Source organism: Schistocerca cancellata, chromosome 4, assembly GCF_023864275.1.
Source record: "Schistocerca cancellata isolate TAMUIC-IGC-003103 chromosome 4, iqSchCanc2.1, whole genome shotgun sequence".
NCBI lineage: Eukaryota > Metazoa > Arthropoda > Insecta > Orthoptera > Acrididae > Schistocerca > Schistocerca cancellata.
Window position 1 is genome coordinate 775,931,503 of NC_064629.1, and position 13,645 is coordinate 775,945,147.

Sequence of the window (13,645 nt, forward strand, 5' to 3'; positions counted from 1 at the left end):
CATCTGCCTCTTCAGCAGATATATAACTCTTGACAGCTTAACCACAATTTGTTCAACATGAGAGTTCCATGTTAATAAGTCAAATATGATACCTAAAAATTTTGCATTTTGTTTTTCTACTTTGATAGACAACCACATATTCTGGATCTCTTTCTCATTTAATAGTAGACCATTCACATTAAACCATGATACTGCATTTTCTTTTGCCACATTCATACTACTAACTAGGTTATCAAATACACAGTTTATTGACAGAAAAGTTGTTTCTTCTGCATACATATTTGTCTTTATGTCTATATTTCCCGGTAAGTCATTTATATGTACAAGGAATAGAAGTGGTCCTAACTTTGATCTCTTTTGCACTCCGTGTTGAGCCTCAAGCGTGTTAGACAGATGACTTCCTTTTATTAATTATTATTATTCCTTTTATTAAGTTATATTTGATGAGTTTTAAACTTTTGTCACATATTCCATTGTACTCAAGTTTAGATAGCAAGACAGAGTGGTCAACATAGTCAAAGGCCACAGATCACCTAATTTTACCTTTATGTAAGCATAGTCCTCAAATGCTGCTAAAATGTCTCTCACTAAGAGTTCTGTGGCATTTATAGTTGACTTTCTTTTCTTTCCTTTTCTTTTCTTTTCTTTTCTTTTCTTTTCTGTAACCAAACTGTGATGTACTTAACATATCATTAAGTTCTAGGTACTGATACATCTGCTGATATATTATGTCTTCAAAGATTGTGACTAATACTGGAATTAGTGAAACTGGCCTGTAATTTGCTGTATCTGATTTGCACCCTTCTGAAAGACTGGAGTCACCATGGATAGTTTGAAAGGATCAGGAAAAGCCCCTTCTATGAGACACAAGTTCATAGAATGTATTACTGGTGCTGCAATGTAATGTATTATTTCTTTCAGTAGATTGTTTGCTGTATTAAAAATATCTTTACTGTATGACTTTTTCATATCTTTGACAATTTTAAGAACTTTCTCTTGACATACCTCTTTGAAGTGTTTCAATCAAGGTCCAGTCTGTGTATGATTTAGGTTTGTGCTGTTAAGATAATCTATACATATTATATTGGGTTTACTGATCAACTTTTTGATTTCATCAGAACAGCTTACAAAATATTTGTTGAACATATCTGCTGGTACTGGAACTGTCTTATCGTAATTTCTGATTTCACCTTAAACAGTATTAATTACTGACCAGACTGTTTTTCACTAGCTTTTACTATTTTTATGAGATTAGTGTTTAGCCAATTGTAGCTCTTTCTTATAGTTTCTTAGTGGTTATTTTGAGGTCCTTAATTTCATTAGAATTATTTACTTTGCCAAGGTGCTTTAACAGCAGTAGCTTATTTTTTAAATTCTTCAACTCTTTGGTTACCACAATTTACCCTTTCTTGTTTTATGATATTTCTTTGGAACAAGATGAGCTTTTAACATATCTATTAAGTAGTTGTGAAATATTTCATAAACTGTTTGGACATTGGAATCACATCTTTGAAATAATTTACCCCAGTTAGTTATGCTCAGATTGTGTGTTAGTTTTCTGAAATTGGTTTTTGTTAGTGTTAAGGTATTCGATTTTGGTAACTTTTGTACAGCCTTGTTCCAACCCCCTTTTATAAAATGTCTTAACCCTACTGTTAACATGGAGTGGTCAGAAAAATCAAATTCCTTTATGCTGGTGAAGTACATGTCACAAACTCAGTTGACAAAAGCATTATCTAAGCATGCTTTTAGTCTTGTTGGTTCTGAATTTATATGATGGAAGTTGTGCTCCCTTAGCATATTCAGTAACCTATTTACACCAGATTTGTTACATGTTACATCTGAGCTTGACTTAAAGTCTCTCCCAATTGTAGTTACATATTGTTTCCACTTTGTTATGTAACAGAGTACACTGTCTAAATTATCTAAAAATGTTTTTTGTCTGAGCTAGGAGAATGGTAAATACATACTAAGATAAGTTTCATTACATCATGCATGATTCCAGTAATCTCAAAGTGTTTCTCTACACATGAGCCACTAAGATCAAGTGCCCTTAACTCTGTTTCATTTGAAACATAGAAAACAGTACCACCATTATGGTACGGAGATCTGCAAAAACTGTTTCCATGTTTATAAAATCTTCTGGTACATTTTATTTGTCGTGGTTTAAGCCAATGTTCAGATAAACATAGAAAAAAATACTTTTTTGTGGCAATGACTCCTCCAGTATTTCAACTTTACTTTCAAGACCCTGAATGTTTAAAAATAAGATGTTACTGTGACTTAACAGTGAGTTAGCAGCCTGATTTTTCACGTTTTTATGTTCTTCCTGGCTTGGAACCATAAAAAATTATCATTGAGTGACACAGATGTTTTTTCCACTTGGCTCCTCCTTAAGCTCTTCTGTACTGCTGCTCCAGGTATTGTTGGTTCTGCTACTGCTACTGTTGTTGTTGTTGGTGTTGATGCTGCTGCTTCTGATAATGATGATGATGATGATGATGATGATGATGATTGTGCTGCTGCCGTTTCACTTATTTCTGGTGTTTGCTCTTCTACAACCATTGTGCTTTTCTGTGAGCTGCTTGCATTTGGGTTGTTCACTTGCATTGACAAAACCTCATGTTTGTCTTGGAGAGGTCTAGCTTCACTGACAGTAGATTTCTCATTTGAGTCTCCAGGTAACCCACTCTTCTTGTCCATGAGAGGTATGACTCCTACATCATCACACTGCACATTTGAGATTTTATTTACTACATCTAAAATTTTTGTTACTATAATGTTGTTTCCAAGTATATTTAGATGAAAACTGTGTGCTGTGTGGAATCTTTTCCCCAAATTGCTAATGTTCACAAATGTTACATTTTCAAACTGCCTACAAATATTTTTCATCTTTCAATTTCTTTGTTTGTAAACAGGGCCATTCTCTTAAGTTGTAACAATGTGAAACTGCAAAAACAGTAACATTTGTTCCTCTCAGCTCACACGATTTTCTTTTTAACAAGATTTAGGGATCCTTTTTTCCATCCCTTGTGACATTGTTTGATCCTGCCAGGAAGATGGAAAAGTCCTTTCTGCTCAATGAGGAAATTTTTTCCTGACTAATTGATGTAGCAGCACTGTATTTTGCTCTTGGTTTTATTATGCAATTAAAATTCTGTCTGGTTGTCCACCAAAATTCAGTGGCTATACTTTGCCCTTGGCTGTCTGCATACAGTTCAATTTTACATGTATTTGCTGCTCGGAGCTTACTGATTTTCTGCCTACCTTTGCTTTGTGCAATGCCTTATTTGGCACTATTTATTTTCTCTTTTTTGTTAACATAAGTTGATAATGTCTCAGGTGAATAGCTTATCGGTGGCAAATTTTTTAAGAGCACTTTCGCCTATGATCTTTTACTTAAGTGCGGCTGAAATATTCCATGTTCTACCTCATTCATGAAGTCACTTTGTTTTCCACATGGTACACTCGAACTGTTAACAACATTATCACAATCTATAGTAGAAAGAGCTTGAAAGTGATTTTCATGCACTACATTTCTGTTTGCTTCACAGTGTCGTATACCCTGCATTATCTGTTTGCATCTTTTGAACTTTACTTCCATTCAACTTTCCGAGAAAACTGAACTTTTGTGCCTCTATTTTGTTGTGTTCAGTACACTTTTTTCTTCTGTAAGTTTCTTGAAATCCATCATCAGTGAACTGATGTTAAATTGTACACTAGACATGTGTTCTTTGTGCTTTGTTATTTCATTCTTACAGCTTTCATAGTTTTTCTTTTTGACTACATAATTGACATTATTTCGTGGAGCCACACATTGAATTTTTACACTAACCACCATATGAGGCAATATAACTGAAAATTGGAACTTTATGACTATTCCTTCATAGAAATAGCAGTTAGGATAGGCACCTGTTATGCATAATGCAAACCCACTTCATAATCACCTCCCTACAGTTCCATCAACTTTGTGTAATCTACCTAATATTTTGTGTGCCTATTTCAATGCATAAATAGACTGAAGAAAATCTGAATTTGAGAATTATTTGCATTGTCTGTGTCTCACATATTAAATAAAATATGCAAGGACTCTGTATACATGTCATATATGTTTATTTTTTTCTCCATCAGGTGAAGATGCTAGTTCACTACTGATACAGTGGTTCTGGGAGGTTATGGAAGAATTCACGAATCAAGAACGCTCTCTTTTCTTACGTTTTGTTTGGGGTAGGACGAGGCTTCCTCGAACAATCGCTGATTTCAGAGGACGAGATTTTGTGCTACAGGTCTGTGTTTACACATTTGGCTACAGATCTGGATATTTCTGTTGTCTCAGTTATATTGTTTTACATTCCATATGTCTGTCTGTTTCAGGTTCTGGATAAATATAATCCACCAGACCATTTTCTGCCAGAAAGCTACACCTGTTTCTTTCTGTTGAAAATGCCTCGATACTCATGTAAGGTATGTTGTTTTGTCAGATCAGTACTGCTTTCCTTACTTCATTTCTCTTATATTTCATTGCCTCATGAAGCTATCTACCACTGCCACTTAATATTACACCAAAAATAAAATAACATTGTGGGTTAGGCATGGTATTTAATGTTTTGTTTAAGTGACAACCTAGAGTCATTAAGTAATTGAAAAATTGTTTTTTTACCATCAGCTGTTTATTTTAAAACTGGTTTTGGTCATAAACCATCTACACATGACATCTTTCAACACTGAAAATGAAAACATGTTATATACCCAAAAATAATATAACCTAAACTATAGTGTTGATATAAATACTTACAAGGTGAAGCTAGATAGATAAAATCGTATTTCATGTTCCTTTTAGACTGATACAGCCTCATACCTGCCATAGTATGAATCCACAATCAGTAGTCAAATACAGCACTTACAGTAGTAACAAACATTAAAGGGACAAAAAATCATAAAAAGGGAAGATTTGGTTTAACGACTCGTCGACATTGAGGTTATTAGAGATGGAGCACAAGTTGGAATTGTCTCGATGATGGGGAAGGAAATCGGCCATGCCTTTTCAAAGAAACCATCCTGGCATTTGCTTGGAGCAATTTAGGAAAATCATGAAAAACCTAAATCTAGATGGCTGGAAGCGGGTTTTGAACCATTGTCCTCCCAATTGTGAGTCAGAGTGCTAACCACTGCAGCATATAACTGGGTTAAAAAAAAAATAAATAAAAAGGAGGAGGAGGAACATACACACATGAAACAAGCAAAGACAATCTTCTATAGCATACCATCACAGATGCTAATGCCTGTGATACGAGGGTAATACCAAAAGTAAGGTCTCCTATTTTTTATAAGTACAGAACTCTGTTTGTTTGGTAGTTGGTCACATTGTTATGAAGAATGCTTCATGCGCTGTGTGTAAACATGCGCACGCTACGCTGAGGTGCTTAGTCTTGGCTTGGCAGCCGTTGATAATGGAGCTCCCGTTGGATGTTACCACCAAGTGTGAATTGCACGCATTTATTCAGTTTCTGAACACAAAGGGCACTGCGCTGATTGAAATCCATCACCAACTAATGGAAGTGTATGGTGAGTCATGCATGGATGTCAAAAATGTTCATAAGTGGTGTAGAGAGTTTGGTTGGACTGAAATTCACGGTGAAAAAAGGAGTGGGAGACCATCAGTTTCTGAGGAGACAGTGTTGAAAGTTGAGCAAAGCATGCATGAAGATCAGCAGATCACCCTGGATGATCTCTATGTGTTGGTTCCTGAGGTTTCCCAAAGCACCACTCACAGAATTTTGTTGGAAACATTGAAATACCGGAAGGTGTGAGCAAGATGGGTGCCACGCATGCTGACTGAGGACCACATGCGGCAACGTTTTGATGCTTCCCACGCATTTCTTCACTGCCTTACAGCTGAACAGGACAACTTTCTGACTCAGTTGTCACGGGTGACGAAACCTGGGCATACCACTTTACACCTGAGACCAAGCAACAATAATGCAAGTGGCAACATCCCTCTTTGCCAAAGCAGATATTCAAACAAGCACAGTCTGCCGGTAAAGTCATGACAACAGTTTTTTGGGGTCTGAAAGGGGTGTTGTTGGTCGGCTTTATGCCCACTGGGACCACAATTAAAGCTGACAGATACTGTGAGACTCTGAAAAAACTCAAATGGGCAATTCAGAACCGGAGAAGAGGAATGTTGAGCAAGGGCATACACATTCTCCATGACAACACTTGTCCACACATCGCTTGGCAAACCATTTCTCTCCTGCAACAGTTTCAGTGGAAGATAATCACCCACCCACCCCCCACCCTATAGTCCTGACTTGGCACCCAGTGACTATCACCTGTTCCCTAAGTTAAAAGAACATTTGGCCAGAAGCAATTCAGCTCCAGCAGCGAGGTGAAAGGAGAGGTTCATAACTTTCTGAACAGCATGGCAGCAAGCTAGTATGACATGGGCATAGGAATACTGCCACAGCGTCTACAAAAATGCATCGACAGAAATGGTGATTATGTCGAAAAATAGCTAAATGTTCAAGCTGTAAACTGATGTAAATCATTGTAGAAATAAACAGGTCTATGTACTTATAAAAAAATAGGAGACCTTACTTTTGGGATTACCCTCGTACATCTGCAGGCAGTAGTAGTGTAACTTTTTAACAGAGAACTTTGTATCAAATGCAAAGGGCTAAGCAGAATATTTCTACAGACCATGTTTGGTAAGATAACTAGAGAAATAGTGATAATAAAAAGTTATCGGTGCTGACATTACTACATAACAAGAAAATGTAAAACCAAACAATGGAAACTCCAGGTAGGAATATCAACAATGTAGGAAAAGATATATTGCTACTTACTGTAAAAAACACACATCTAGTTGCAGACAGGCATTATCAAAATAATTATGGCCCTAGATGCTGGAGTTGGCAGTCGTGTGTGTGTGTGTGTGTGTGTGTGTGTGTGTGTGTGTGTGTGTGTGTGTGTGTGTGTGTGTATGTGTGTGTACACTGATGAAGGCTGCTGTGGCTGAAAGCACACGTGTCTTTTAATTGTGCCTGTCTGCAACATGATGTGTCTTCTTTATGGTAAGTAGCACTGTATGTTTTCCTGAAAATGAAAAACCATTGTAATAGTGGAACTGAATAATCCTACAAGTATCACTTTACATACATCATATTCAGCATGCAAAATGATTAATACTGAAGTAACAGTCAACCGCACAATGTGAATACATTGTATTCTAGGTAGTGACTGAGCCTTTATAAACAAACTCTATAAACAAAGTCATGTTATACAGGCATTAAATAAAAATCCACATAGTTTCTTATATGCCAGTACAGCATGATTAAAATAACTAAGATGATTTAGTCTGTGGTTCTGTGTAATATGTGATTGTCATTTGAAGGTACTCAGACCAGACCAGACAAGTCAAGGTATGTGTACATACAAAATTAAAGAAGACAGTAGGTGCAAAAGTTCATAATTCAAAAGTCACAGTCATGTTAACAGAAGATAATAGCATAGGAAAGCATATCAGTTGATAAGGTAGGGATACAGTGTGAATATACACTCCTGGAAATTGAAATAAGAACACCGTGAATTCATTGTCCCAGGAAGGGGAAACTTTATTGACACATTCCTGGGGTCAGATACATCACATGATCACACTGACAGAACCACAGGCACATAGACACAGGCAACAGAGCATGCACAATGTCGGCACTAGTACAGTGTATATCCACCTTTCGCAGCAATGCAGGCTGCTATTCTCCCATGGAGACGATCGTAGAGATGCTGGATGTAGTCCTGTGGAACAGCTTGCCATGCCATTTCCACCTGGCACCTCAGTTGGACCAGCGTTCGTGCTGGACGTGCAGACCGCGTGAGACGACGCTTCATCCAGTCCCAAACATGCTCAATGGGGGACAGATCCGGAGATCTTGCTGGCCAGGGTAGTTGACTTACACCTTCTAGAGCACGTTGGGTGGCACGGGATACATGCGGACGTGCATTGTCCTGTTGGAACAGCAAGTTCCCTTGCCGGTCTAGGAATGGTAGAACGATGGGTTCGATGACAGTTTGGATGTACCGTGCACTATTCAGTGTCCCCTCGACGATCACCAGTGGTGTACGGCCAGTGTAGGAGATCGCTCCCCACACCATGATGCCGGGTGTTGGCCCTGTGTGCCTCGGCCGTATGCAGTCCTGATTGTGGCGCTCACCTGCACGGCGCCAAACACGCATACGACCATCATTGGCACCAAGGCAGAAGCGACTCTCATCGCTGAAGACGACACGTCTCCATTCGTCCCTCCATTCACGCCTGTCGCGACACCACTGGAGGCGGGCTGCACGATGTTGGGGCGTGAGCGGAAGACGGCCTAACGGTGTGCGGGACCGTAGCCCAGCTTCATGGAGACGGTTGCGAATGGTCCTCGCCGATACCCCAGGAGCAACAGTGTCCCTAATTTGCTGGGAAGTGGTGGTGCCGTCCCCTACGGCACTGCGTACGGTCTTGGCATGCATCCGTGCGTCGCTGCGGTCCGGTCCCAGGTCGACGGGCACGTGCACCTTCCACCGACCACTGTCGACAACATCGATGTACTGTGGAGACCTCACGCCCCACATGTTGAGCAATTCGGCGGTACGTCCACCCGGCCTCCCGCATGCCCACTATACGCCCTCGCTCAAAGTCCGTCAACTGCACATACGGTTCACGTCCACGCTGTCGCGGCATGCTACCAGTGTTAAAGACTACGATGGAGATCCCTATGCCACGGCAAACTGGCTGCCACTGACGACGGCAGTGCACAAATGCTGCGCAGCTAGCGCCATTCGACGGCCAACACCGCGGTTCCTGGTGTGTCCGCTGTGCCGTGCGTGTGATCATTGCTTGTACAGCCCTCTCGCAGTGTCCGGAGCAAGTATGGTGGGTCTGACACACCGGTGTCAATGTGTTCTTTTTTCCATTTCCAGGAGTATATATGTAGACCTCGGGCTACACACCATTCCTTACAGACAGTATAGGTGCACAATCCTCAAGAAGTAGTCTGTTAAAAATTATCTGTATTTAAGATGTAAATCTAAAACTGCGTAAGACCTCAGTCTTACAAATCCAGTTGTATCTCAACAGGATTGCCCATAGTGTCAAATAACGTCCAATCTAAATTTACGTAGCAGCTATAAAGTAGTGAACATCACTAATTATATAGGACATTAACAACTATTAGAACTACATGTAGAGTGCAAACTTGTGGTATAAGTTACTTGAATACTAGTGACTATACAAGTTTCATTATATAAGAACTACACACACAATAAGGGTCTACAAAAAGTAACAATCATGGAGAAATAAGTAACATAACTTCTTATGTCCATAATCCTGAGCATTGTCTTGTATCATATATTGTTAAAAAACTTACAATCTTAAACATAAGTCTACTGTAGTGGGCAAAAGTTACATACAATCCTGGAGATATATTCAGAGAAAAGTAGTAAGTATAAATCTCAGAGAACAAGAGCACATAAACATGACAAGAATTACACTGGATGAAAAATGACAATTTGTACACAATCAAAGATGCAAGATCAAACAGAGAAGTACTACTAAATATAAATTATTAAGATAAATATGTAGCCAGTGGGAAGCAGTTGTATCATTTGTTCAGTAAAAAACTTATACTTGCAGGTCATGCATTTGTAAGTGTGTAAAAATCATTAAAATCATGTATAAAATAAAAGCATATGTGTACCTCACTGGATGTGTTCACATAGTTAAAACACAGGAGGCTTAAGTAGCATATCAGTACAACACTATGATAATTGAGTTTCAGGCTATCATTTAAAAATAAGAGTTGGGGAGAGATGGGGGGAGCCAGGGTTGGGGGTTCTGAAATTGGTAAGTAATTATAAAATATCAGTAAAGTTTTCCAGGAAATTCTTGTTTTTTAAAAATCTTTTTGTTCATGCAGTATATTATGTGAATATTGTTTAAAATTGCAAAAAAATTCCAGTTTCTTCAAGCATATTCATCCCTATACTGTTATTAGTTCTATGTAACAACATCATGTTATCCCCAGTGTTACCTACACACACACACACACACACACACACACACACAATTTTTCACAAATTCCTGGAATTTCGGTGTAGTGTCTTTATCTATTCTAGAACTATTGTTGTCTCTAAAAAATTGTATGGCTTTTTTGGTGTAGTCACTGATTTACATCACTACCACAGAACTGCTTGTATCAGCTTTAAGAAGAAGGGTATCATCAGTGCTTCATTTTTGTTTGTTCATTTATTTATTTTACACGAGTAGTTCCGTAGGACCAAACTGAAGAGCAAATCTCCAAGATCATGGAACATGTCAGTACATTAAATTACAACATACATGTAATAACAGATAAAATAAAATGTTTATGAACACAAAAAAGACAAGCCATAAGTCTGTGTAAACACAATCAACAATATAACACAGGAATTGGCTTAATTTTTCAAGGAACTCTTCAACAGAATAGAAGGAGTGATCCATGAGGAAACCCTTCAGTTTCGATTTGAAAGCATTTGGATTGCTGCTAAGATTTTTGAATTCTTGTCATAGCTTATCAAAAATGGATGCAGCAGCAATATACTGCACACCTTTCTACTCAAGAGTCAAGGAAGTCCGATCCAAATGCAGATTGGATTTCTGCCTAGTATTAACTGAGTGAAAGCTGCTAATTCTTGGGAATAAGCTGATATCGTTGACAAGAAATAACAGTAAAGAATATATATATTGAGAGGCCAGTGTCAGAATACCCAGACTAATGAACAGGAGTCGACAAGAGGTTCGGAAACACACCTCTTATTGCCCGAACTGCCCATTTCTGAGCCAAAAATATCCTTTGAGAATGAGAAGAGTTACTCCAAAATTTCTTCAGATACCGTTTAATTAGTAAAAATGGCAGCATTAAGTCTTTGGACAAGATACTGAACATGGGCTTTGTGTGACAGTTTACTATCTATCTGAACACCTAGAAATTTGAATTGTTCGGTTTCACTAATCATCTGCCCACTCTGTGAAATTAAAACATTGTGTTTTGTTGATTTGTGTGTTAGAAACTGTAAAAACTGAGTCTTGCTGTGATTTAGCATTAGTTATTTTCTACAGGCCATGGACTTAAGTCATGAAATGCACTATTTGAAACAGTGTCACTGTTGCACACAACATCAGAATCACCTGTTACACTAGATGGCATATCATTTATGTAAATAAGGAACAGGAGTGGCCCCAGCACTGATCCCTGGGGCACCCCCTCATTTGACAGTGTGCCCCACTCAGACTTCACATCATAGTCATTCTCAGCGCTGTGAGTAACGACTTTTCCGCTGTCTGTTGTTAAAGTAAGAGATGAACCAATTGTGAGCCACTCCATCATATCCATGAGAGTCCGTAGTCTTCAGTGATTTAATTATTGACTCAATCTCTCCCCTTGTCAGTATCACAGAGGAGTATTTCAGGGATCATAGGCATTTTTCAAGAGATTTATATGATTCCCTGTATAAACTAAGGTTTTATTTGATTCAGCAGCAATGCTCAGAAAGTGATTGTAAAATAGTGTACATATATCTGACTTGCCAGTAACAGAAATATTTTTACTATGAACTGACTTTATATCATTGACCTTGTGCTGCCGACCATACACTTCCTTCATGACTGACCATATGGTTTTAATTTTATCATGTGATTTAGCTATTTTATTTGCGTACCACATACTCTTTGCCTTCCGAATAACATTTTTAAACTTCTTGCAATTCTGTTTGTAATGGGCTACTGTAGCTCGATTGTGATTACTTCTACCATTTTGATATCATTACCACTTTGTTCTATGCAATACCCTTATCCTACTAGTCAACCACCCAGGCTGCCTTTACTGCTAGTACATTATGATGGAAAGCAACCTTCAAAGAACATGAGAAATGTGTTAAGGAAAGCATTATATTTGTTATCCATGTTATCAGCATTATAAACATCATGCCACTCTTGTTCCTTAACAAGGGTTTAAAAACTCTCTATTCCTGTTGGATGAGCTTTTCTACATAGTTTGTAATTATATGCAAGATTTGTTTCAGAACAAAAATCTTTAAAGTTAAAATTTGTGCATGTGGTTTGAAAGGCCAGTCACCCTTTCAGTAACAGAATGCTGATCTATTAATGAAGAATGAATAAAAATATTGTCTATGGCTGTGCTGCTTTTCCCCTGCACCGTGGTTGGAAAAAACACAATCTGCATCAGAGCATATGAATTTAGGAGATCTACCAACTTCCTTTCTTATGCACAAACACATACAAAATTAATATTGAAGTCATGACATATAACTAATTTTTGGTACTTCCTATAAAATGAACAAAAAACCCTCACTAGCTTTAGCAGAAATGCTCTGAAGTCAGAATTAGGGGACCTATAAACAACAACAATTGGAAGTTTAGTTTCACCAAATTCAACTGCCCCTGCATAACATTCAAATACCCGTTCAGTGCAGTGCCAAGATCCGTCTACGGACTCAAATGGAATACTGCTTTTTATGTACATGGCCACTCCCGCACTTCACAAAGAACTCGAAAAACAGCCAGCTAATCTCTATACTGGTAAAGGAAGCCTCTGAATTGTTTAACTGATTGTATTTGTGTTAGGTCATTATTACTAGATCCTTTACTGCTGTTTTGTGTATGCTTGTCAAAAACATGATCTACTGTATTTAGCATAGTATTTTTATATGCTGTCGAACCTGTCAATTGGTCAATAGAACCATTTTTATGAGCTATCAAAAGCTTAATGCATTTTCCATCTACATGGTGTTTTACATTAAATTTGAAACCTTTATTTAGCATATAAATTTCCTCTGGTTCAAAAGTGATGTCTATAACGTTTACCAGTTTCTAATTGAAATGGAAATTCACAGTGGTTTTATCACCTTGTAGAGGGTTTTGTTTCATATTTAGTTTTTCAATTTTTCTGCTGTGTCTGTAGACCACAATTTGTCTTTCTTCATTGACAATATGAAACAGGTAATGTCCCAGTTTCAAAATGCTGTAGAAAGAGAACCACTGTTCAGAATGAAGTCAAATTTGAACAGCATATTATTGATACAGGGGAAAACATCATGTAGAAAGGAAAAAGATTTACCAGTAGATGGCAGGCACAAGGCAGCAACATGGAATAATAATAATAATAATAATAACAACAACAACAACAACAATAACAATAACAAAAATTTTACCAATGGATGGCACTGTAAGCATCGGCATATGCACACCAACAGACATGCAGCACATCACTGTTCTTCAGTTGGCACATGAAATGCCCAACATGACTATCTCCATGAAGGATTGTCCACTGCTGGTAACACTCCTTTTCAAGAATGGTGACTGTGTGCCAGTAGGCCTGCAGAAGTTCTGGACACTCCAGGATAGGAAATACAGCATTGGTCTGGTGTCTGCTAAGGATCTGGAGAAAATTATTAAAAAATTAAAAAAGACAGGTTGTTTTGAAATGCAGTGTGGCATAGGGAGGAAAGCAGTTGATCCAACCTCTGTCGAAGATGTGGCCACTATGGGAAGGATCAAGCGGTGGTGTGGAAACGTGCAGTTCTTGGGGAATTGCCCGAATGTTGG

At 38.2% G+C, this 13,645-nt stretch overlaps 1 protein-coding gene across 1 annotated transcript in view; it reads left to right on the top strand.

The window, feature by feature from the left end:
- Window positions 1-13,645, top strand: part of LOC126184598 (E3 ubiquitin-protein ligase HERC2) — an 812,863-nt gene that overhangs the window by 783,775 nt on the left and 15,443 nt on the right. The window contains exons 82-83 of the mRNA XM_049927039.1: window positions 4,132-4,286; window positions 4,375-4,464. Of these exons, the coding sequence (XP_049782996.1) occupies window positions 4,132-4,286; window positions 4,375-4,464 (245 nt within the window). The remainder of the gene's footprint in view (window positions 1-4,131; window positions 4,287-4,374; window positions 4,465-13,645) is intronic.